General features: G+C 34.3%; 1 protein-coding gene across 1 annotated transcript in view; it reads right to left on the reverse strand.

Annotated features, from left to right (window-relative positions):
• Positions 1-26,952, reverse strand: part of ATM (ATM serine/threonine kinase) — a 61,625-nt gene that overhangs the window by 15,477 nt on the left and 19,196 nt on the right. The window contains 32 exon segments of the mRNA XM_029283539.1: positions 591-643; positions 750-984; positions 2,301-2,420; positions 2,908-3,012; positions 3,511-3,659; positions 5,027-5,177; positions 5,680-5,784; positions 6,304-6,452; positions 6,885-6,987; positions 7,077-7,165; positions 8,267-8,361; positions 9,315-9,469; positions 9,773-9,860; positions 11,015-11,189; positions 11,730-11,906; positions 12,880-13,021; positions 13,130-13,301; positions 14,545-14,634; positions 16,332-16,464; positions 16,730-16,894; positions 17,857-18,031; positions 18,584-18,783; positions 19,413-19,539; positions 20,629-20,747; positions 21,783-22,029; positions 22,344-22,504; positions 23,334-23,492; positions 24,332-24,458; positions 25,069-25,199; positions 25,323-25,398; positions 26,205-26,360; positions 26,439-26,521. Coding sequence (XP_029139372.1) covers positions 591-643; positions 750-984; positions 2,301-2,420; positions 2,908-3,012; positions 3,511-3,659; positions 5,027-5,177; positions 5,680-5,784; positions 6,304-6,452; positions 6,885-6,987; positions 7,077-7,165; positions 8,267-8,361; positions 9,315-9,469; positions 9,773-9,860; positions 11,015-11,189; positions 11,730-11,906; positions 12,880-13,021; positions 13,130-13,301; positions 14,545-14,634; positions 16,332-16,464; positions 16,730-16,894; positions 17,857-18,031; positions 18,584-18,783; positions 19,413-19,539; positions 20,629-20,747; positions 21,783-22,029; positions 22,344-22,504; positions 23,334-23,492; positions 24,332-24,458; positions 25,069-25,199; positions 25,323-25,398; positions 26,205-26,360; positions 26,439-26,521 — 4,412 coding nt within the window.

Consider the following 26,952-nt stretch of genomic DNA (forward strand, 5'->3'; position numbering starts at 1 on the left):
GAGAGAGAGAGAGAGAGAGAGAGAGAGAGAGAGAGAGAGAGAGAGAGAGAGAGAAAAGGAGGGAGATATCCACTTTATGATGGAAGGATATTCGCTGATATTACTTATGAACAAACACCAAAATAGAATCTTATGGTTACTAGAACAATGTATTTCATTTACAATACCTCTTTTTTTTTAGCAAAGATACATTTATGACTACTTTTTGTGGAATGAAACATTCTGAGAGTATGCTAGTAACTGTAAAGGTTTCCCCTATCCCAGGGGTAGGCAATCTTGGCTCTTTTATGACTCGTGGACTTCAACTCCCAGGAATTCTGGGACTTGAAGTCCACGAGTCATAAAAGAGCCAAGGTTGCCTACCCCTGCCCTATCCAGTTGTTCTGACTCTAGGGGGCAGTGCTCATATCCATTTCTTAGTCGAGGGAGCCAGCATTGTCCGAAGACATTTCCGAGGTCATGTGGCTAGCATGACTATATGCCAAGGCGCACGGAACACTCTTACTGAAGTGGTACCTATTTATCTACTTGCATTTGCATGCTTTCAAACTGCTAGGTGGCCAGGAGCTGGGCAAGTAACGGGATTTCACTCTGTCAGTTCTTGAACCCAGGCTGTTAGTTTTCCAGCTGACAAGCTCAGTTTCTATGAAGAATCATTGCCTAAAGATAAATCTTTTATACATCCAATATTTGCATGTTAATAAAAGCATAGGCTTATATTTCGGGAAATAGTTACGGTTGATTCTTACTTGTGAATTATTCGCCATTCGAGCCAATCTGGATAGTTCCACAAGATGTTCAGTGAGGATGTTTTTAATGCATTCCCTTTGGACATTCTCATTTTCCTTCTCCAGAAGAATCTTGAGAATTACTGTACGCAAAGCCATAATAGGCTCTTGGAAAGCAAAGTCACTATCTTGAAGAAGTTGGGACTGCTTCTGCCACTTCAGATGCAAATTATGCAACTGGCTATTAGTTTCTGACCTGAAAGCAAAGAATAAAACTAAGAAGCTTTGACTAAACATTAATAAAGTGTTAGCCACAAATAGGCCTTAGTTTAAAACCTAGGATCAAGCTGTAAATGGCAGGTGAGAAATTAAAATCTCTATATGAAATCTTTACTAAGCACATGAAAAACTACCAGGATTGAGTGAATTATTTTTTTACAGGAGTTTTTTTTGAGAATGCAGTGTCAATGAGGGAAGGAGGGTGCAAACACCACTCCTTTCCTACATGTGTCACAGTACTGCACATACTCCTAAAAGGAATAATGCTTGTAATGGTGCTTTTATTCTGATGAAAGCAAAGAGAGCCTGTGGATGCTTGGAAAGTGTTGCTATATTGCAATAGCAATATTCCAAATAAAATATGGGGTTTGTGATCATAATGCTTACATTTAGCCAGTCATAGAGAACAATAATATACAAGATCCTCCATATGTTTACCATTTGAGGAATTTATTTATTTATAGATCTAATATAGAACTATAATGTAGGAAACTAATTATACCTTTCACATTCATGCTCATGTTTTGCTCAGAAATCTGGTTTAGGCATACTTTTGTTTGGAAGTGTACATAAGAACCAAGCAGGAATAAAGAAGTGTTTTAATTGTTAATGTCTTAAGATTTGATCCAAGTCCCTTAGGCGTTTGAAGGCAAATCAATGAAGAATAAGCCTCCAGGGCTTTACTAACCTGTACTGTATGGTACATTTTTTTTTAAAAAAAACCCTAGGTTTTGTTTATCACATTTCTACACCGCTACCGTCATGGGCTGGTTCCAGATTTAGTTATGTTTATAGCAGACTCTCTGAAATCAGTGAGACGTCTAGTTATATTATTGAGCTAAATATTTCACTCTAAGCATGACTGTGTTTGAGTCCAGCCCAATGGCAAAAAATGCTACTTAATGAGCTCATTAAATTACTCAGCAAAAAGTATAATACAAAGAGCCATGGTGGCACAGTGCTTGGAGTGCAGTCCTGCAGTTTACTTCTGCCAGCAGTTCGATTCTCACCGCTCAAGGTTGAGTCAGCCTTCCATCCTTCCGAGGTCAGTAAAATGAGGACCCAGATTGTTGGGGACAATAGGCTGACTCTGTAAACCGCTTAGAGAGGACTGCAAAGCATTGTGAAGCAGTATATAAGTCTAAGTGCTATTGCTATACTATTTATATTTTTAATTTTTTTTTTTAGGCATACAACGAAGCATCACACATTTAAGAGACTTTGATTTTACACAGTCGAAGCATTGAAAATTTTCAGAGGACTAAAATAATGTATAAAGAAATAGTAAAATACCCAGAGAAAAGTTGTCCTACATATTCCAGCTCTCCAATTGTCTGTAACCTACACAGCGTAGGCAGTAATGAATATACAGACTCAAGACTGCCTTTCAGTAGCTCTTCTACTTCTTTGATTCTACAAATAAAAGGAAGAAATAATTATAATCCACTGTTTATAGGCAAACCAACTCAAAAACCATTAAGCAGAAATCATTTCACTACAAAAAAACTTTGAAAATAACAGATATCAAACTGCATGTTATTGAATAAAACATATGCAAATTATAAGCTGATGTTGATGTGGCATATAGAATAATGACTAATACTTTTGTCTAGTCTGGAAAACTTTTTTTAAAGTCAGTTTACACCTTCATAAAGATTTATGCCTTACTGCTGATTTTCCAAATGTATTATCTGTCAAGATTTCCACTGCTTTATGATTCACAGTGTAAGCAAAAGGTTTAACTTTTAAAAATTGCGGCAAAAGTTTTCCAAAAGAACGTTCTGCTGATGATGTACATTTATTGGCTAATTTAAACTACAACACATAAGAAAATGTGACATTCATCAATACTTTATTTGTTAACAACATATACATGACAGTTTTAAAGCTGGCTTCTTACCTGGCACATTTCAATCTTCCATAAAAAGTAGAGAAATCTCTGTCCCGTAGACATTGTAGAGCATCATACAGTGATTCATGGTAGCCTCTTTGCTCTATTTCATCTCTTAAAGTAAAAGCAACAGTATAGTTTTTGACTTAAATTTTACAATAATCATCTTTATAAGGCCTAAAAACTCCTATAGTTGTTAACATGTTCTATAAGGCTTCCCGTATCAGAACTGAGCTTTAAATCATAGAATTTACACGGCTAAACATAGTTCTTAGGTTAGACCTCCACAGACATTTCCCAGATACAGTTTGACTAAATAAGAAACTTTACTGCAAGCAAAGATAAAATCAAGTGAAACAGCCGAATGCCAGTATGGGTGTTACTCTCTGTTATAGTCATGATGGTTCAGAATTACAGCCGTTTCTTCCCACCCTTTTCACGAATTTAAGAAATTCTTTGCATAATGCTTGGTGCCTTGAAAAATAAACAATTGTTGATTGCTAACTGACAATCATGGACAAAAACCATTGACTCTGTTTCTCATATATTGCAATTTTAACACACACACACACAATTAAAAATTACAAACAAATTCAGGATAACTTGCATTACTTGACTGAGGAGATCTGATCCCACTGCATATTCCTCCAAGCTGCCTGGTAACGAATCTCCTGTAATTCTATGGAGCTTTCTTCATTCTGCTGTTCCAATCCTTTTAAGTAGATGGAGAGTGTATTACATAGCCCATAATTCTGCAAAGCCTATTAATCAATGAAACTTAATGTTAATATAATAATATGTGAAGTCTGATTTATGAAAACATTTCCAATCTAGATTAGAAACAACGCATATTTACTAGTTGCAAATATCTTATTTTTACCATTAATTATATTACGATTTATAAGATCAATATACTTTATTATTTCTGGACTTCCGGTGGCAGGCGATTTCGTCGGTCGCAGCTGTTTGCTGCCTCCCGCCTGTTTTGCGTAAAAGCCGGTTTGACAGCTAGCATCTGCTGTCAAACGGCTTGATACCTTTCCCCTGGGCATAAGGGGATAGGTGAGCTGCCCGGGGTAGGAGTTGAGTTCCCGAGTCGTCCTATATGGACGATGTAGGCGAGANCTCCCCATAGGGAGCCCCATGTAAAGAGCGTTACAGTAGTCCAGGCGAGAGGTGACGAGGGCCTGAGTGACTGTGCGCAAAGCGTCCCGGTCCAGAAAGGGGCGCAACTGGTAAATCAGGCGCACCTGATAAAACGCCCCCCTGGTCACGGCCGACAAATGATCTTCCAGTGTCAGCCGTGGATCCAGGAGGACTCCCATCTAATATAGAAGTATAATGTAGGAAACTAATTATACCTTTCACATTCATACTCATGTTTTGCTCAGAAATCTGGTTTAGGCATACTTGTGTTTGGAAGTGTACATAAGAACCAAGTAGGAATAAAGAAGTGTTTTAATTGTTAATGTCTTAAGATTTGAGCCAAGTCCCTTAGGCGTTTGAAGGCAAATCAATGAAGAATAAGCCTCCAGGGCGTTACTAACCTGTACTGTATGGTACATTTTTTTAAAAAAAAACCCTAGGTTTTGTTTATCACATTTCTACACCGCTACCGTCATGGGCTGGTTCCAGATTTAGTTATGTTTATAGCAGACTCTCTGAAATCAATGAGACTTCTAGTTATATTATTGAGCTAAATATTTCACTTTAAGCATGACTGTGTTTGAGTCCAGCCCAATGGCAAAAAATGCTACTTAATGAGCTCATTAAATTACTCAGCAAAAAGTGTAATATAAAGAGCCATGGTGGCACAGTGCTTAGAGTGCAGTCCTGCAGTTTACTTCTGCCAGCAGTTCAGCAGTTCGATTCTCACCAGCTCAAGGCTGAGTCAGCCTTCCATCCTTCCAACATCAGTAAAATGAGGACCCAGATTGTTGGGGATAATAGGCTGACTCTGTAAACCGCTTAGAGAGGACTGCAAAGCATTGTGAAGCAGTATATAAGTCTAAGTGCTATTGCTATACTATTTATATTTTTAATTTTTTTTTTAGGCATACAACGAAGCATCACACATTTAAGAGACTTTGATTTTACACAGTCGAAGCATTGAAAATTTTCAGAGGACTAAAATAATGTATAAAGAAATAGTAAAATACCCAGAGAAAAGTTGTCCTACATATTCCAGCTCTCCAATTGTCTGTAGCCTACACAGCGTAGGCAGTAATGAATATACAGACTCAAGACTGCCTTTCAGTAGCTCTTCTACTTCTTTGATTCTACAAATAAAAGGAAGAAATAATTATAATCCACTGTTTATAGGCAAACCTACTCAAAAGCCATTAAGCAGAAATTATGAAGAATATTTCATTTAACTATAAAAAAACTTTGAAAAGAACACAGATATCAAAATGCATGTTATTGAATAAAACCATGCAGATTGTAAGCTGATGTTGATGTGACATACAGAAGAATCACTAATACTTTTGTCTAGTCTGGAAAACTTTTTTAAAAGTCAGTTTACACCTTCATAAAGATTTATGCCTTACTGCTGATTTTCCAAATGTATTATCTGTCAAGATTTCCACTGCTTTATGATTCACACTGTAAGCAAAAGGTTTAACTTTTAAAAATTGCTGCAAAAGTTTTCCGAAAGAACGTTCTGCTGATGATGTACATTTATTGGCTAATTTAAACTACAACACATAAGAAAATGTGACATTCATCAATACTTTATTTGTTAACAACATATACACAACAGTTTTAAAGCTGGCTTCTTACCTGGCACATTTCAATCTTCCATAAAAAGTAGAAAAATCTCTGTCCCGTAGACATTGTAGAGCATCATACAGTGATTCATGGTAGCCTCTTTGCTCTATTTCATCTCTTAAAGTAAAAGCAACAGTATAGTTTTTGACTTAAATTTTACAATAATCATCTTTATAAGGCCTAAAAACTCCCATAGTTGTTAACATGTTCTATAAGGCTTCCCGTATCATAACTGAGCTTTAAATCATAGAATTTACACAGCTAAACATAGTTCTTAGGTTAGACCTCCACAGACATTTCCCAGATACAGTTTGACTAAATAAGAAACTTTACTGCAAGCAAAGATAAAATCAAGTGAAACAGCCGAATGCCAGTATGGATGTTATTCTCTGTTATAGTCATGATAGTTCAGAATTACAGCCGTTTCTTCCCACCCTTTTCACAAATTTAAGAAATTCTTTGCATAATGCTTGGTGCCTTGAAAAATAAACAATTGTCGATCGCTAATTGACAATCATGGACAAAAACCATTGATTCTGTTTCTCATATATTGCAATTTTAATATATATATATATGTATACACACACACACACACACATTAAAAATTACAAACAAATTCAGGATAACTTGCATTACTTGACTGAGGAGATCTGATCCCACTGCATATTCCTCCAAGCTGCCTGGTAACGAATCTCCTGTAATTCTATGGAGCTTTCTTCATTCTGCTGTTCCAATCCTTTTAAGTAGATGGAGAGTGTATTACATAGCCCATAATTCTGCAAAGCCTATTAATCAATGAAACTTAATGTTAATATAATAATATGTGAAGTCTGATTTATGAAAACATTTCCAATCTAGATTAGAAACAACGCATATTTACTAGTTGCAAATATCTTATTTTTACCATTAATTATATTACGATTTATAAGATCAACATACTTTATTATTTCTTAAACGATTTCTTTTTCAATGAAATAGGTCATAGAATTTACAACAACTATTTTAGGTTAATGGAATTGCATTATTAATAAAGTGCTAACTTGTTCCCTTCGTATGTACATTTATTTATTTAAACAATTCAGTAAAGGCATCCATCTCACAGAAATGAGTCTAGGCAGCATAAAAGGCTAAACCAAAACTGTAACACATTTTATAAAACAACATACAAAAGTACACACCATTAGCAGTACTTAGCAACAACTTTGCATTTATATTACCTCTACCAATCCTGTCTGTCGAATTGATGGTGGAAGGCTGGTTTCAAGGTCATAAGTTACCAGAGCTTTCCCCCATGTTCCTTCGTGTTCATATGTTCTTATCCTGGTAAAATAACATTACACAATAACATTTAACCTTAGTTCCTAGGTTTTTTTTAAACAATACAGTTAATTTTCTAATATAATTAATACCTGGGCAATGGCTGCAGCATTTTTCCTCCACCACAGCCATAGAGACTATCTGGCTCTCCTATGCTTCTGTATATATCCATAAGAAGGTCCTAAGGGGAAAAAGAAACTAACTGACAAATAAGTCTTGAATAGAGATAGTCCTTGACTTACGACTACAATTGACCCTAAAATTTCTGTTGTTAAATGAGACATTTGTTAAGTGAGTTTTGCCCCATTTTACTACCTTTCTTGCCACAGTTGTTAAGTGAGTCATTGCAGTTGATAAGTTAGTAACCTGGTTGCTAAGTGAATCTGGCTTCCCCATTGACTTTGCTTGTCAGGTCACAAAAGTTGATCACATGACCTTGGGACACAGCAACGGTCATAAATATGAACCAGTTGCCAAGCATCTGAATTTTGATCACATGATCATGGAGATGCTGCAAAAGTCGTGATTGTGAAAAATGGTCATAAGTTGCATTTTTCACTGCCGTGGTAACTTTGAACGGTCACTAACAAACTGTTGTAAGTCGAGGACTACCTCTATTTTAAAACCTGTTATTTAAAAACATTGTGGTAATCAACTGAACAAGTACAAACAATACTGGCAGTTGACTGTTTTATAAACTATTAGCACATGGAGAAGCCTCTAATAACTTCATTATTTCATGTTCAGAGACTGGTAAAAAGAACACTTTGTATTCTTAGACTTTTTTCTTGAATAGTAATTACTCTATCATCTAGTAAATTACTTGTTAAACAGATAAGAGTCTGAAAAGTTGTTTATGCTATTGCAAAGAGTTTGCTGTTCAGAGAAACACTGAATAATATTTCTCTATATGTACTAAAATCCCACAATTTGAAATAAATATTAGCGAAACCTACAAATTATGCCTCAAATAAGTATAATTGAGAATAACATCTTACCTCAATTCTAAGTAGTTTATTGTTAAACTGAATTAGATTTTGGAACACAAGAGATAGTAATAGCTTGGAATTAATTGGAATTAACTCTAATTTAACTGGGGAACGTTGCTAATTTATGGAAGTGATCTTACCACCATTAAAAGATGACAATTATTTGTCTATAAGTGCCATCGCAATGTAGTACTGCTAATTATATGCATTATTTTTATTAAACCACATTAAAACATAACCTTTCTAAGTGACCTCAATGATCACTTTTAAGTACAGTATAATAAATTCTATACCTGCAAACTTATTCCAGTTTCTTCTTTACTCTTCTCACTTAAACAAGTAAATGTTGAATTCTGACTTCCTTCTTCAAATGTTAGTTTCTTAGTTGCTTTAGAAGCAGACCTGCAGAAAAGGAATTGAAAACTGATGTCCAAGTAGAATTGATACTGTGTCTGGGCATTCAGAAAATACAAATCATAACTAATAATTATGTCCATTTACTTCATGTATTAGGTGAGGTCTGCAAATGAATTGTTGTATTTAATGTATTTTACACTTGTTAGAATTACAACAAATAAAGCAATACTATATATCTCTTTTAATTGTGAAATATCAGTGAAATAAAAATATTTTTGTGAAATCTGTGAACTAAAACAATTGTTTTCTTGGCAAAAGCTCCTTTTAATTAATTAATGATTCTGACATTATAAGAGGAACAGTGAAGAATCTTGGTTCAGATGAAATTCATGATTTTCCTGATCATATTGAATGAAAGAACCAAACTATTTGCCATACTTGATTCTTTATAGTATTTTCCATAGGCTGAAACTGTCAATGATTCAAACCAATAGCACCAGAAATTAGGCAGTTGCAACTCTTTGGATTCAAAGAAAGAAACAGAGCAGCTTTGGAGTATGCATGACACTTACAGAGCATCTATTCCAGCCATGTCAAACTTGTGACGTTGCGCGACGTATCACGACTTTCCCCCCACTGCTGGCAATGGGGTGGGCGCGGTTTCGGCGTGATGCATCTGACCCACGGGCTGGCAGTTTGACATGCCTGAACTATTCAGTTTCAAGCAACTCTGTATTTTCCCAGGATTGCATGATTGCCCTAATCGGCTTTAGTATGATCCCAAGAAAAGATCCATTTAGTTAAAGAACTGTCAACTACTCCAAAGCAGTTTTCACTCTTCAAATCTGAAGTATTGCACATCACTTTAACTACAAAAAACAGGGCTGGTTTATTCTTTTCAAGGCGAGAGATGTCTGTAAGCCACGCACTTTTATATAAGTTGTATCACAGATTTAGCATAAATGTGAATAGACTGCAATTAACACTACCTTTCCTGTTGTCTGCCTATCTTGTCTGCATAGATTTCTGCATAGAGCAAAGCTGTGAAGTGAGCTGAGCAAGACTGGGCTACCATGGCAACTTGCAGATAGCTTAATTCCAGCCAGAAGCTGTCATCAAAGATGGTACTGGAAGGATTCCTGGATAAAATATCAGACAAACACAATAATCACATTTTACAACTGTTTCCAATTGAAGGAGGCACATATCTAAGTTATTTTCATCATGGTGTTGCCATACTTATTGCTTTAAATTAAAATAACGCCAGAATAAAAAAGAAATTGATTAATGTAATCTATAGTAGAAATTCAAATAGAATAACTTTCAATTGGTAGATTCAATTATTACTGTATACTTCCTATTTCTATAAAATAACAAAGTCTTATTTTTCTGAATAAAGGAGTAATAGATTAAAATATAGGCAACAAAACAATTAAACCTACTTTTTTTGCCGTCTTAAGTAGTCAACCACAGCAAGCATTGTTCTTCGAGATATTTTATCCAAATGTCCATGAGCTGGAGTTTCTGACTCTATATTAAAGAACATGTTCACAGTAATTCAATTCGTTAATGAACAATAGCCTTACATAAATAACTCCTACAATACAACATGCAGAACCTGAAAAATGTTCCTAAGGAATGCTACTTTTACATTTCAAAGTGGTTTCGAATTTCTTTCATTCAATTTATTAAATGAATCCATTTAGTTTAAAATGTTATATGGCAGCCCATCTTAAACCTAAATCTCTGGATAGAGAGATATAATCAATAAGACAAAAGCAGTAAACCCCAAAAAGAAATACCTGACACCACAGCTAAACTTTGTGATGCAGCAAACAACACACTCTTCCCTATGCCTATGCCAGTGCTTGGAGGGAAAATCAGATCTAAAGTGTTTTTTGGAACATTAAAAGGATAGGGACCTACCAGATCTCAAGGGAAGGGTGTTCCATAGGCATAGGGGGGTTCTGTTGCATGCTTCCTAGGCTTCTTAAGATAGCACAATTTAAGGAAAGGGATCTGGAACATGACTACCTTATCCAATCTTGAGGGATAGGCAGATGTCCTTGGAGAGACACAGTCACACAAATAACCTGGTCCCATAGTTCACACAATATGAGTGTAATGTGGATGAACCTAGGAATGCTGAATACTGGAAATGTTGTCGCTTCCAGATAGTCTTCAAGAGTAGCCCAATTTGGAGTAAGTTCTAAAGACAGAACTCTATCTAAACTTCATGGGCGAATAGGCATTAAAATTACCAATAATTAGATCATTATCAACGTATATGAATATGTTAACAATTCCTACCCTCTGGTATAATCTCCTGCCAGAATTGTGTATGCCTGCCACTTTTATGTTGTTTAAAGGTAAAGTTTCCTCTGCCCAATCACGTCTGACTCTAGGGAGTGGTGCCCATCTCTTTCCTAGCCAAGAGAGCCAGTGCTGTCCGAAGATACTTCTGTGCTCATGTGCTCGGCATGACCATATGCCAAGGGGGCACAGAATGCTGTTACTTTCCCACTGAAGTGGTACCTATTTATCTACTTGCATGTGTCTGTTTTTGAACTGCTAGGTTGGCAGGAGCTATTTTGTAGCTGACATAGCCACTGCTGCACCACAAAAACAAAATATTTCAATAGTTTATCTCAGATTCTAGCACAGGAGAAGCCTTAGTCTCATACCTGAATCTAAATTTGCAGGCGTGGACGATCTACTGGGTGACGAGTATTTGCAACAGGTCATGAAAAAGGATTGAATTTGTGCAGACAGAAGACTGTGTCCAGATTCATTTGAGTCGTGCAGTAGGATATCATGAATTAAATAAGGAAGGACAGTTTGACAGAAATCAGCATGAACCTAAAACAAATGCAAAATAAGGTTTTGAAAATCCACTTATTTTCTCCTATTGGCCACTAGTCATTTTCATTTTTGAAAATCAGAGTATCTAAGAAATGCGTATTTCTTTATAAAAATAAAATGAAATATTGGTGTAATGGTATGTGGGAAAGGACTTGGGAGTTTGGTCAGAGAGACGCAGTGAAGAGAATGGTCACTTAAGAGACAGGGTAGCCTGCAACTGAATACAGGGCAGGGCAAGAGGTACAGAGGACATCCTCCCTAGTTTCATGGGCTGTAAGAAAGATGGGGTGGGGGTGGGGATTGTACTTTCAGACTTGCAAGTTTCTGTCAAAATGTAACCTTACAAGAATTAGCTTATTTGGTTGTGATTCCTATTTGGTTTACTCTGCAAGGCTGACAACTGGTCACTGAAAAAGCAGTATAGAAAGAACTGTTTTAATTTCTTTAATTCAAGTGTTTATACCCTACCCCTATCAAGACCACTCTTAAAAATAATACAAAATAATAATAGCATGCAGTCCTGTCAATCTAATTTACCTGACACAAAGGCTTCAGCAACAGGAGGATTTCACTTGTTATCATTCCACTATCCAATAATGCACAAGTCAAGGTCTTAATCCAAATTTCATGACTTTCACTGTGAGGAATCCACAAGATTGCACGATCGAGATCTTCTGGAGGAGTCTCTCTTACCTTTCCAGGCACCTCCAAGAGCTAAATATCATTATTGTTTAGAAACAAAAGTAAGAAAAAAAATTAAATTTAGTTAATGCCCCTTTAATTAGTTATCTCTCCCACTGTCACAATATCACACACACTACCACTTTGAGAACACAAAACATTGCATAAAACATTCTCTACTCTATGTGCTTGCATCTGAGCAAGTTTCCTTTTCTGAAATGGGTGTTCTATTTGCTTTGTAAGATCAACAATTGCAACTTGAGATTCCAACTTTCTTCCTTGGTAGCCATTTTATAAATAGCTTGCCCTGCACAGAAAATACTTTTTACTAGTGTCCATAATTTTTCCCCCTCAGATTTCAAAATTGAAATGTGCTCAAGTAGAAGTTGGACAATCAAGTGCAAAGTATGCTTTAATTTGGATTACTGCTCGGAAGTTGGATTTGAGGGCCCCTTTTCAATCCTATGATTCTAAAATACTCTTCATTCATTGCCCATACATTTCTCCTCTCCATCTACATCCAACTTGTATGATTGCCACAAAGGCAACTAGCAGCTGCTTAACTTTCTTTCCCTTACTACTGCTTGGAAGAGAGTTGAAAAAGGAAAAACAAGATGGCAAGAATAGCCTGGAGTTATAAACACTGGGCCTTGAGAAAAACATAGTGAATCCTATTCTGGATGTTGGATACAATTGATCATCTGGTTTGCTGAAGGAGGCATAGCTTATTCTTACTGGAGGACAGAATGACTGCTGTGTTCTAAAGTTTATATATGGAACAGACAGTTTTTAAGTTTCAGAGGAGGAGCTGATTTTATCTTCCTACCCTAGATTAACTAAAATACGGGAAGGATTGGAGCCAACTGAAAAAAAGCTGCACACAGCTGGACATTTAGAGACCTGTGTTGAAAATGGGTAAAATTAGCCCCTTAATCTATGTTGTTGTCTCTAACCGAGGAAGAAAATTTACAATTCATTTAATTTTGTATGGTGTAAAATACAATACCTTTTTCTTAGATGTTCTGAAAGGATTCAAGTATATCAGCATTGTATCTGTCTTGGTTTTGTACTTTTCACAAAATGTATGTCCTGTTTTGGTAGCTAAAATGTTTTTCAAACTGGCAGCAGCAGCTGATCGAACTTCAATACTGAAAGTAGTAAACGCCTTTTTTCACAATTAAATACTACCCACGTACAAAAATATCCCCAAACCAACAATACATTCATATTGTGTTGAATATTCACTATACACTTACCATTGATCTATTAAATAATTATTTATGAGAGTTAATATTACAAAGACCCACTGAAGTTCTCTGTCTTCAAACAGATCACACGTATTGGAATTAGATCCATTTTTACTGTGCTGCAATGCTATGGTAGAAAAATTTATAGGACCAATTTCTCCCAAACAACTTGCAACGGCCTCTGCAAATATAAACATTAACATTATTAAGATGGGTTTTGCATATTACTAGAAACCAAAAAGAAATCAATACGCAAGGAGGACAACTTTCGGCAGAATCTGAGAGAAGAAGCTGCATAGTGCTTACAATGTATGCATGTATCATATATTAACAGAAGTGCATTTTCTTTTTATATGTACTTTATTGGTTAGCTTCCTGTTCAATGAATTAAGAAACATAATAACAGAAAATCTGGAGATTTGGCAGAAGCTATATTCTCAGCAGGTATTGGATGAACATCAACTAATTGAATGTAGAACAAGAAAAAAAGAGAAGCAGAAGATAATTTTCAGAATTTAGTATACATATTTTTGACAACTGTTTCCTAGTTAGGAAGTTGAATAGTGCCCTCTATATGCATTGGAGTATATTTTCTACACAGATAGTCCTCGTTTAGCAACTGTTCACAGTTACGACTATAATGAAAAAGTAACTTTATGAACAATCCTCATATTTATAACCTTCACAGATCTGTAAAGCAAAGTTCATAAGCACAGCTGTGGTTTCACTTAGTAACCACTTCAGTTAACAACCATGTTGCTGGTCCCAACTGCGGTTGGTAAATGTGGACCACTTGGAATCCTGATCCAGTACAGTCATTTAATATCCTTCATTTTGGAAATATTATTCAGCATTCTACGGTAGGCAAACTATATGGATGTAGTGCTTTTGACAACTATAGAAATGGATATTTATGGCCAACATTATGTGATTGTACACAAACTTAGACTACTCGCTTTCCTTTCAGTGCCATCACTTATTTTTTCAGTAGCTAAATTGAAGCAAGTTTTACGTTACTTTCAAATTGAACTGTACAGACCAGTGACAGTTGATATCCACTGGAGAAAATGCAATAGGCAGGGAAATTGCAGTACGCAGAATCGAAGATGTAAACCAAACAATTCTCCAAGCTTTAAACCAGATATACTCCTCCAAGCTTTTGCAGCTTACTTTTTTTGCATATAAAACCATATTTCCCAATTTAGGGAGACAATTAATTCCCAAAGTTTAATACCTCCACAAATCAAGTAACTTTAAAAAATACAATATTAATACAACTAAAAACAGTATTTATTCAAACATGTATTGCTTTGCAATTACTTTTTTCACACATTTCTTTAATTATGTAAGGCTATAAGAAACAATGAAATTACATGAAGCAAGCTATTAAAAATCTTCACCCATTTAAACAAGTGATAACTTACCCAAGATAGTATCAGTAGAATGTACAGTTGTTTTTGAAAGTTGTAACAGATATGCCATCAACTTTACTATAATACAGTCCTTTGGATTTTCTAACATTTAAAAGAAATGTATATTAGAAGCATCTGTAATATCATAGGTATCAATTATATATTAGTACTTAAGTGTTTTGTCTTCTCTGATACTGTTTTCCAAACAGCACAGAAGCAAATGAAAAAAGACAGCACATTTATTGGCAACCTTGTTCTAAAATGTGCTTAGAGGATGTTGATCTTGGCATTTTCTTCAACAACCTTTAGAAAGCAGGTAACAATCCATTCCTTATTCCTTTTGAAAACATAGTCTTTACTAGAGATGGTTAATTTTATTTTTAAAAAGCGCATATATTCCATTTTGCTTCAATAACATTCTATAAAAAGCATTTGTCAGCATTCATGTATGATGAAAGATTGATGAAACATTTGGAGAAGCCCCCCTCCCACAGTAATCTACATTCAATTTCTTTCATTGGCTAGAAGTACAAATTAGATCAGTTTCTATTAAAAAGCAAAGCAAATAAATTTCTCCCTTTCTCTAGTTCATATTGGCTTCAGAGCAAATCACTCAGAAGTTGAGTCTTGATTTCATTAAGATTCAGTTCCTGGAAAGTGCCTATAACATTGAAGACTGTTTATCTGTCAGGGGTCTTCAAACTTGGCCCTTTTATGAGTTGTGGACTTCAACTCCCAGAATTCCTTAGCCAGGCACGCTGGCTGAGGAATTCTGGGAGTTGAAGTCCAAGTCATAAAAGGGCCAAGTTTGAAGACCCCTGATCTATGTTAACACTACCTTCTAATTTTGTAATGGATTGGCAGATGTTTTAGGTAGGTTTTACAGGTAGCCCTCATTATAGGTACCGTAAGTTATAGTCACAAGATTTTCTGTTTAACAATTGTAGTATCTAGCAATGGAGTTGTTGGTCCCAATGGTGGTCACTAAGTGACAGCTACCTGTATATTTTTACATAAATAAAGTTTATAAAATTTAAAAAAAGAATAAGCAGACTCATTGACAGTCATATTTTCCCTAACAAATCAAAAGTTATGATTTGTTTCTGAGTCCAAACAAGAGCAGTAATACTATAACATTTTACAATCAATTGGAAAATATAAATAGTAAATGAAGAACTTCTATATTAAAATACCCATAAAATGCAATAATATCAGCAGCTATGTATTGGAATAAAACAAAACTAACAAAATTAACAGGCTCACAAAGGTCCAAGAAAAATAAGCTACTAGCTTAATAGTAGTAGTTATTAAGTGACCAATTAAGTTGAGGATTACCAATATCACTTAAGCCAGGGGTGTCACACTGCTGGCCCACGGGCCAGACGTGTCATCCAGAAGCTGCGCCCACCCCATTGCTGGCAATGGCAAAACCGTCCCAATACGTTGTGCGACGTCACGTGACGTCGTGAGTTTGACATGTCTGACTTAAGCAGACTTGTTTTATAAGATTAAAGATTAAAGAATTAAAGATTAAAGAAATGCATTCATTGACTAAACAAAGATAGATAGACAGACAGACAGACAGACAGATATCGATAGATAGATTATTCTTTCCCACAAACTCATTAGGAAATACTGATATTATTTTCCAGTATTATGCTAATAATCAGTTAGGAATGTGTAAAGCTTACGTATGAAAAAGCATACATGTTTGAATTATTACTTAGATCTTTGAAAACAAAAGAAAAAGAATGAAAGGACCAAAACATAAAGATATATCAGAATTAGAAAATCCATACCCTGAAATTTTTTCATAAATTCCATTATTTGTTCTTTATGATCTTCTAGTTGTTTGTGCAGATCATTTAAACCTTCCAATCTTGTTAAAAACAGTGAATCGGAGATATTTATTGATAAGAAATGGTTAATTTCCTGCAAACATAAAATTTGACAATGAAGATATAATTCATAATTTAATCTTCTATAAAGGACTATTGCAAAGCATTATACATCCTCAAAATCTGAGATACACATCTAATTTTTAATATATAATGCAACTGTAATCACTTTATGATGTCAGAGCTTTGACATAAATAATAAAAAAATAAAAAAATATTAGTTCAAATAGGATGAAGAGAATCATCAGCAATATGAAACATTGCCTTGGATTCCATTTTTTAAAACCTGAAGATATTACCTCCAAAAGAGAAAATTTTCCAGTGCTGTATTTAATCTTTTGTTGAGTGGCCCGTAGTTCTTTAAAATGAGGATGATCAGGAAATGGATCTAATAATTTGATTGCTTGGTATAAATATTCATTGTTCTGATTATCTATCACTAGATACTTCAATAAGCTCAAGACCTAAAAATAAAATAGCAGTACAACAACAATTATAGTAATTGTAGCAACCACATTTTCATTTTTTAAACAGAATTAACACACAATTCAACCACATGATTGCTATATTAGCAGTCCATATTTTACTTCTACCAAAACTAGCTTTATGGAAATAATAGATAAGGGCACAGGCAGATTTTTGTGTCTTTTTGTCTCATCACTCAGGAAGCTAAGCAAGGATGTTCTTGAACCTTTTAGGCTTCAATTCTGAATAGTTTTCTGGAATGAATATTACTAAAGACTTATTTTATTCAGACATATTTCTGAATAAAAACATCCTTTCTACGAACAGTTCTGGGACTAAATATTTTTCTATTTTTACTTCATATTTCAGTTGATACACCATAGCAAAAAATTAGGTTTTAAAAAGACAAAGCTTGCTCCTCATATTATTGTGCAAAACAAAGAAAGAACATCCAAAGATCCCCACTATCTGTTTGAAGACAAAAATTACAGCTGCAATTTCTCAACAATGCAATATGATTCAGTTTGGCAGCTCATTTTATTCAAGCAAACATGTGAGTGCAGATAAATAAGAATTCCATGTACGAGAGGCGATGCTACCACAATTTTTGGTAATGATTAAGGCAAACATAAATTTGTAGCCCTCCAAAAATTACAAAAGGTAAAATTACCAAATATGATTTCAACATTCATAACTGTAACATAACTGAAACAATTTTTTCCTCAGTTCCTGAGTTATTTTTTTCATAAATCATGATTCAATTTTATAATTCTGATGACACACATGGATTTTACTTTCAAAGGAAAAAAGATGATCAAGCATGCCTCTGTATCATTCAAAAGGTGAAATACAAACTTAATAAAACAGTTGCACTTTTTAGATGAAAAGTTAATAATACAACATTGCTTTCCAAAAATTAGATTAATGAAATGTCTAGTAAGTGGTTCCTCCAGAAACACACCTCTTCTTCAGTTTCAGGTTGTTCTCCAACTATTGGTATTAGTGTACCCACGACAACATGGAGGTGACTCGCTAGAGCATCCTGACAATACTGTACTGCTGTGTGACAAACACGATTGAGAAGGTCACAACAGAGCAAGAAGCTCCGGAGGGATACTCCTCTCAAAGGATTTGGTCTAAGAGGAACACAAGAAAAATAGCTAATAACACACAAGAATGAATTTGATTCAGTTATAGAATAGACCATAATAAGGACAAAATATACAAATATTTTTACAAAAGGCAAAGATCTTAGATATATCTTTTCAAATAAAAATAATGGAACATAATCCACTAGGAGCTAAATATTGAAGCAAAGATTTGGGATCATACAACATTCTCTTTATGTCTCGGCTATGAACAAAAAAGCTTTAATCAGTTGCTAATTGGGTCAACAGCAACAACAACAAAAAACCCACACTAGGTTATTTAACAGCTAGTGTTTCTTTAAACCATAATTCCTGATTCGTGTCAAGAATTGGGAAAATTAATTTTGACAAGGCGATTAGCTAGTCTAAGCTCAAACATAGTAAGGTGAAAACCTTGTTTAGTATGCTCTCCAAATCACATGTCAGTCATATTAAAAAGCTCTGCACTAGAGGACTAATCAGGATAAAAACCATTTCAAATGAATGAAATAGAATTGAATAGAATCTACATAAAGACAGAATAACATAGAATGGCCATACCTGTTGCTGATGTGGCGAATCATAGAATAAATCACATCCCGCAATACAAAAGCCCAAGCACCACCTAAGCCAGTCTTTATTTCTTTCAATAGCAGATTTACAAAAAAATGATATATCATAAGCATTCTATGTTTTTTATAATTGTTTCTTGTTCCAGATACCTGCTTCCATACAGCAAATAAAATTTTGTGGAATGACTCCTACACAAAAAGAAAATATTACCTGATCAATCTTTAAATACAATTTATTTCAAATATTTAGTCTTAAATAAACATGACTTATTAGATCACTGATCGTATGAATATGCTTCAACCATCTCTTATCTTTCCAGAATTATTGAAATCACAAGAACTCTGTCACATTTGAGCTATTGCTTATACCATTAAATAATTATCCCTATTAACTTAATTTGGACATCAAACCAAAGCAAAGCAGTATTAATTCTGCTTGTCCAAACAAGCAACATACAAATAATGTACTAAAATTTCTTATCTTCTTTAATTTTAATTTGCTTAACACTCAGTTTAATGATTATACACAAGATCATGAATGCAGGATCTCTGGAAGACAAGCAACAGTCATTGCTATTTTATTATTTTAATAGTGTGATGACTTATTAGATTTAAAAGGTTATATAATAGCATAGCCTGATTTTGTAGAAATTAGTATATTTTTTCTGCCTATGTTGCACATTTATAGTAAGTTCCATGCTCAGAAGGATGTCCAGTATTAACAAATATAATCTATATAGTCGCAGTAATTTAAAATGCCATAACTACTATACAGAAATAGTGTAACCATAACACAAAACTGAGCATCAATTACTTACAGGGTTCTTAGAAAGGATTGCTATAATATCATTGAACTTAGTTTTATAACATCTATTAATGTAATCCAGTGTAGCTTGGATAATATATGATGGAAAATAAGGAGGATTTGGAGCAGGATCCAGATTTCTGAAAGAATTGAAAAGATCACACATTTTAAAAAAATGTTTGAAGAAGAGAATATAGTTCAAATGACAGTAAACAGAATTCAATGAGAATGAATTCTTCTATTTTCATAGGAGAAAATAGATTAATCTATATTAGAGTAACTTCAGCACACATTTTTAATTTATGAATAGGATTTACTTTACTACAGTTCATCTAATCAGGACCTGAAGTTCACTCTTTTCAAATAATCAGTATGCATTTATAATAGAAGAAAGAGTCAGTTTGGCATAGTAGTTAAGGCATCAGGCTAGAAACCAGGAGATAATGTGCCTTAGGCACAAAGTCACCTACATGATTTTTGGCCTTTGGCCAATCATTCCCTCTCAGCCCTAAGATGGAGGCAATGAGAAACCACTTATGAAAAATCCATGCCACGAAAATTACATGGACTTGTCCAGGCAGTCTTCGAGAATGAACACAATTGAACAGAAGAAAAAAACATGACTGAAGGACTCAATCTCAGGCAGGTAAAGAGCTGCTTTAAAATATGCTTGGCTAGCTAACAGTCCCAATAAAGACATTCCTGAATGTAGATTCCATCAGCTGGAAGTATCACAGAAGACATAAATTTGAAATGCACTGAAGTGTGATTGAAAAAAACATATTCTTGTATATGTTAAAAAGTACAGTAATGTTTGTTGTCCAAAATGAAATTATGACTGTTACAGTAATATTTTACAAAACAGATCTCCAGTTTCTAAATGTGTCCCCTTCCCACACGATATCAGACATGAGAGGAAACAGTGCGGCCAGGCATGCTTTGTCAGCAGCCAGGAGAAGAAGACGGAAAAGGGATTTTGGGGGGAGGGGGTAACAGGGAGGGAAGGGGCAGTGGAGCACAGGGCTGCCAAAAGGGATAAATAGGTGGGTGGGAGAAGTTGAAACACCCCGTGGTTGTAAATGCAGGCGACCATTTAACAAATGGTTGTTAAAAGAGGACTATCTCTTTTACTTTTGCTTTCAATCCTCATGACAATCAGTTTACAAATAAAGAAACCTTCTCTTAACATTACAATATACAACACATTAACAGAGAAAGGAAAACTGTACCCTGTAAACTTAATTAAGTCAGAATTCTCTTCTGGTTTGATATTGGCTGGCTCATGTAGGATCATCAACACCTCTACCACAATTTCTGGTAAGCTGCTATGAAATAAACTATCTATCAGCTGTAAAAACAAAAGACAGGTTGAATAGCTTTAAATGACGAAAGACAATTTAACATGGACACTACTGACTTTTCAATCTCCTGGTTTTATATTTAATAAAATATACAAATTATTTAGTTTCCTCTTTGTTTGCTACAACGCTTTCCTGCAAAGCAGAAAAAAAGATGTTCTTTTGAAAAAACACTTTGCCTGATGCACAAACTAATTTAAAAAAAAATCCCTGAAATCAAGTTGAAAAAGTGTTTAGTGTCAAAATTAAGGAATTACTCCACTCAAAATGTACTTTAAAAAGGAAAAATAGGAGGAACGCCCAACCCACATTTGTTGTTTTTCTACATGTTTTTCTTTGTTACTCAAGCACTGGGAAACATTAAAATGGAGCCTGCACTAAATAGCAAAGCAATATGTGAAAACAGAATCTCAGGACTTAATGAAGCACTACCTGTGACTAGCCAAATGAAAAACAAATTGAAAGATTTGCTGAAACAAAAGCTTAAAAACCAGGCAGTACATTTCTTGACATTTTCTGGGATAGTGATTACCAAGGATAATGATGAGATTTCTTCAAGATGTCCTTTGGAATAGGACATTTTCTATAAATTTGTTTTAAAATACAAATAGATTGGACAGCCATTCTTTTGGCTGCTTAGACTGGGGAGAAATCCTTAGGATGAAATCCAGTTTTATTTTAAACTGATACAGTACAGTATTAATTTTAGAAATGAAAAAAGGAAACTGAAGAATAAGCCTAGGCTGCTGATGACAATAATAGCAAAGGATCCACATGGTTTACTAATAAAAGTCAAGGAGTATAATAAAAAAATGAGACTAAAATTACATATATCAAGAAAATAACTTTAAATATGAATGCTATGAATTTCAGTGATATTTCTGATGTGGAAATTATTCACTTCTACCCAAGAATTGAAATAATATTTAGAAATTGATGCCTTTAAATTTAGGATCATGTAGCATTCAAATTCTTCTCATTTAAGACTACAGGTTATAAAAATCAAATGTAATTTTTAAAGATACCTGCTTTCCTAAGCAATTTTCATCTTTCAACATGTCATAGACTCTAGAAGCTGTATTGCTCTTTTGTGTGAATTCAATATGTTCATGGTTTTGGTAGGCAAAATAAGGAAGAATGTTGACAAGGATTTTGGGGAAGCACTGTGCCAGAAGGTGGCGCTCTTCTGTATTAATGTGGCTGGCAATTGATTTTATTTCTTCAAACTGATCTCTAATTATTAGTTGTGGAATCAAGACTTTATAACAGGATCTGTAATTAAAAAATCTCCTTGAATTGTGACGAAATTACATTTGAAAAATAAAAGCCCTGTTATGCAACAATTGAATCCTCAAAGCATTATTCTAATCCTCAGTTCAAATTAGACAATGAAAATACATGTTATTTTCCATCCCTGGAAAAGGATGCTTAACCTTGTTTTAAATGCATTAAATCACTTCCAAAATTAAATAATACATTTTCCTTGTGCTAAAGCAGAATTTAAGCTTCTTTCAGAATACAACACATCAGTTAATAAATGCTGCAGCAATCAATCTACAAAGAGAAACTATGATTTAGAAGCATACCTGTAAAACTCTTCCAAAGTAGAGCAGTTTAGCAAAATATATGGAAAATCGGACAGGCTGTAATCACAGTTCAGCCACTCAAATATAAGATAATCTAAATGGGTGCTCATTAAATCTTCTGTATTTTTATAACCAAAAGAGCCAGAAATATTTTCTAAAACCTGTGTTTGAAAAATAAATAAGATTGTCAATAGTCAAAAATAATTCCATTAATAGCACAGCATTATGGTGTCAACAAGGTAAGGGTCAGATGCTTAAAATTGTTACTGATGCTTCTCATTGTATTTGTGTTCCCATTCAGCTCAGTGAACAAACAAGTAACATTAGGGGTAAGAAATCAATAACTCTGTCCTCGGGGCTATCTACCTATCTATGTATCCATCTATCCATCCATCCATATGTGCATTTACTGCATATTTATAAAGATGTATGCACACATGCGCACCCACACAGACATATACACAAACTCTTTGGCTGCAAAAAAGTACCCCCTTGCCCCCAGTGATGATACATTGCAGTGTTACTGTAAAGACAGAAGCATAATCTGTCCACCTTCAAGCCACTCTTTAATCAGATTCAGATAGTATGAAATTTTCTATTTTTGTGAAGCACTTGAAATGCTGCATTGCCTTCTTCCCCACGGTAGCAACTGCCGACATGCATAAATTCTGGGAAAAGCTCTGTTAATCTGGTACAGGTCATGCCATTCTTCTGATTATGTGGCCATTGTAAGCGATTATATGTTTATATTCCCTACCGGAATCATGAACAGAAAGAGTGGAGGGGGCTGGGGGTTTTGTTTGTTTTAGCTTTGCAACCCCAAGCCAATTAAGGCCATGTAATCCCTGACTATCCTGGGCAGGAGAAATATATATGCTTATATCCTTCCTTAAAAAACAACAACAAGATTCTTACTTTCATTTATTTGGAATTTGTAGAACAATATTTACTGCAGGTAGTTGAACTTATCTTCTTTAATTCAGTAATTACCTTCCTTACAAGCTGAGGATCTAATCCATTCCTTTTAATACACTGGAAAATAGCAAACAATGCTTGTTTCTCACACACAGGACTGCTGTACAAAATCATAGTTATTAACATGAGTAGGACTGTTTTTCTGTTATGTTCTTCATCAGGATGGCTTTTTTGGTTCCCTGTATCACATGCCTTCAACTGACAAAGCACAAAGTGAAAGAATTTTTTTTTAGTTACACACATAGATTTAATTATATTTTTTTATTAAAACAACATTCCAACACAGGTATAACAAATGATCAAAGAGATTCTACCAAGATGGATCAAATTTTGATAAACATAATCAGTCTAAAATATTCAAAATATTTTTAAAATGTTTGTTTTGTAAAGTTTGACATGGCACAAAATGTTCTTTTATTCCCATGCACCTCCTTCTCTCGCATTTAGTTTTCTGTTCTTTAAAACTGAATTATCTGCTAATGCCATAAAGGTGTCTTTTCTCAAGAGACTTTCTAAGGGGAAAAAAAGAACAGCAAGCCAGGGGGGACTCATGGGAAGTTTAGGGTGGTACAAATAGTGAAAAATAGCATTGAGGATGAGTAGGACAACAACAGATTGGAAAGTAGTATGGGAGAGGAATGGGGCTAGTGGGAAAGTGTTTGAGGGGAACGAAAACATGTACATCTGTGGGTAAAGATGTGTGGGTGGAAAAGGTGGGATAGGAGTTGGGGGGATAGAAGGGAGAAGAAAGGTAGTAAGCTGGCAGGAAAAACACAGGAAGAAATAGGAACAGAAGGTCAGTAAGAAGTAAGAGAAGGGGAGGATTGGGCAGGGAACATTGGCACAAAACCACAGAACAAGCAGAGAAAACCAACAAAGAAATACCAGATGGAAAAACGAGACGGGAGAGCCATGGATACAGTTCTCACAAACTCTTTTCAAATAGATGCTCTTGGATCAATAAGTGAGGGAAATGCTCACACTTGTAATCTTCATGCATGCTTAGTAATAATTATTACCAAATTTTTTGCTCCTTCTTGAACTTTGATGTACAAATTCTCAAAAGCTCGTTGTTGGAATTTCAAAGGAAGACCTTTCACTAAACCAGTAGTATCCCTCAGTTTCACATCTTGGAACAAACTTATGATCAAGCAGAGAGAAAGGAAATTTAGAATTAAAGTGTATATTCTTTTCTAAAATAAAATAGATTTGTGTTGTTTCCATTTTGTTCTCATGGAGTTTTTCTCTCTCTAAAATAATGTTTTAACAAAATAAAATTTATCAGCTTGAATTTCCTCCCAAAAGTAATCAACTTGTAGAATAAGAATTTAGCTAAACTTGTTTTCTAGCTTAGGGAACTAGCTTTTTCTTAAGAGACATGAACACAAATTGAAAGACAAACAGACATAACAGACTACTGCAGCTCTTTCAAAATCAAACTGCCACCTTCCTGAAGAAAGATTCATCATAAATTTCTGATAGTGTTATTTATTAGAACAAGATTTTTTTCTGCCTCCTGAGCAGATAGTGCTAGGTATATCCAGTCCTATCCTAAATCTTCAAACATGAAGCATTTGAAAGAAGAATGGTTTAAGCAGGTTCCTTAGTTCTTTATTTTCATGTCATATATTTCTGAAAGGAGATGAACTGTTAAGTAATTTTAATAAACTAGCAATATAAATAATTTTAATTGTGTTGATTTTAATAAACTAGAGACAAACTGTAACTCTAAGACTCTGTACATGTATACCTGATTGCTGACTTAGCTGCAATCGTACAAACTTGAAAGTTGTTATCTGCAAGAAATTGAGGAAAAGCATCTCTCACAGGTAAATTTTCACTTTTAAATGTAAGCACAGCCCATTCTGAATAAGGGTCAGCCTGGGGGGAAAAATGGGAAAAAAGAACTGTCTTCATTGTATTTTTATAGATTTAGAAATCTAAATAAGTAGTACTTTAATAGCAATAATAGTAGTTCTTAAATGCTTCTGGATTTTTACTTACATGAAGGAAGGCTGTCATACAATTCACTAAAGAAATTCTTACAAGAACTGAACATTTCCCTTCATTTGCTAAATGCCTGAAATAGAAAGCATTTAATAAAATATAACCTATTCTTTAAAAAAAAGTCAAAACATACAAAATTGTTTTTAGGATTTTTGAAATATACTGTGTTTTTTTATTAAACATTTCAAAGGATTTTTGTTAGTTTTTAAATTTCAGAAAAGTTAAACTAAACTGTACTAATCATTGGTTTTGCTAAGGACCATTTGTTCAATTGCCATTTTTCAATTTTATTAAAAGGTATCTATTTCCACCACTGTATTACAACTTGAATTGCATTAAATAAATTACTTTTGTGTCTTCAAAATAATGAAGTCCTTAAATGAATACACTTAAGTTGCAAATCCTAGTTATTTCAGAACAACTGCCAGTAAAATTAGTGGAAATTTCTTATAGAAACTCAATCTAACACTCATTTAATTGAATTGGTGTCTCACTATCTTTAAATACTGAAGATTGGATGCATACATTTAGGCCTAAATTTGATTGAAATCAATATGCTTATACATAATTATATATAAGCATATTTACGCTTAATTTTACTTAAACAAATGAAAGAATATCCCAGACAATAAAATTAATACTTAGTTCTGCATTCACTTTACTGCTATTAAAAATGCTTCATGCTCTGTAATTGTCAATTTACCACCTTCTCTAACATCTTCCCCTATAAAAGGGAGTTGTAGACCAAGTGAAACTTACTTAACATGGTTGAATTGTGAAATGTTTATGAAACATGTCATAGCGAGCCTTCAGGAAGATCTTCCATTCAATCTTTCCCTAATAGCAAATAATCTGGAGCTGAACTTACACTTAACTTACCAAAATGCTCCAACAACAGCTAAGATTTGACACCGGGCTTCTCTTAGATCTTCGGAATTTCTATTGAAGGTTCCCAAAATAGTAACCATTGGAAGAAGGTTATGTAATATTGCTGCACAAACATCTTGATCCCAACGATAAAAGGAACATATCTCCCTACAAGAAATAACTAAACATTTGAATCTCAAAATAAATATAGCGAATTAATTTTATTAAGCAAGATTATTTTCTTACGGTAGAAGCTTGAGTAAAGAGACAACATATTCTTCTGGCAAGGGGTTTTCTCCACTGGGAAGTTCCTTCAACAAGACTAAATACTAGTGAAAACCACAATTAAAGACATAATATCAATGTTTATGTACAACTGTGTGAATGCACAAAATTATACTGCATTTATATTTAGTATGTGAGCAAATTTATATTGAAGATATAATTTTTATAACAGAACAAGAGAGTTGGAAGGGAAACCCTATACTATTTCAGACAAATGGTTGTCCAATCTCTTCTTAAAATATACTTTTATTTATATATACTTTTAAGTATATTATTATTCAAAAATGTATAATTGACACAAAAATATGCTTGATAGTACAGCAAAAAGAATCCTTCAGTTGTCAACATTGGTTTTTTCAAAACAGACCTATGCTCAGATATGGCAGTATACAGCTATAACCCTGTACAATGATCCGTATTCCAATAACTTCTTGATAACTACAATGCACTGTACACTGGTACCTCTGGAAATTAC

The sequence above is a fragment of the Protobothrops mucrosquamatus genome, unplaced genomic scaffold (genome assembly GCF_001527695.2).
Source record: "Protobothrops mucrosquamatus isolate PMUCROS unplaced genomic scaffold, P.Mucros_1.0 scaffold_66, whole genome shotgun sequence".
In the NCBI taxonomy this organism is placed as follows: Eukaryota; Metazoa; Chordata; class Lepidosauria; order Squamata; family Viperidae; genus Protobothrops; species Protobothrops mucrosquamatus.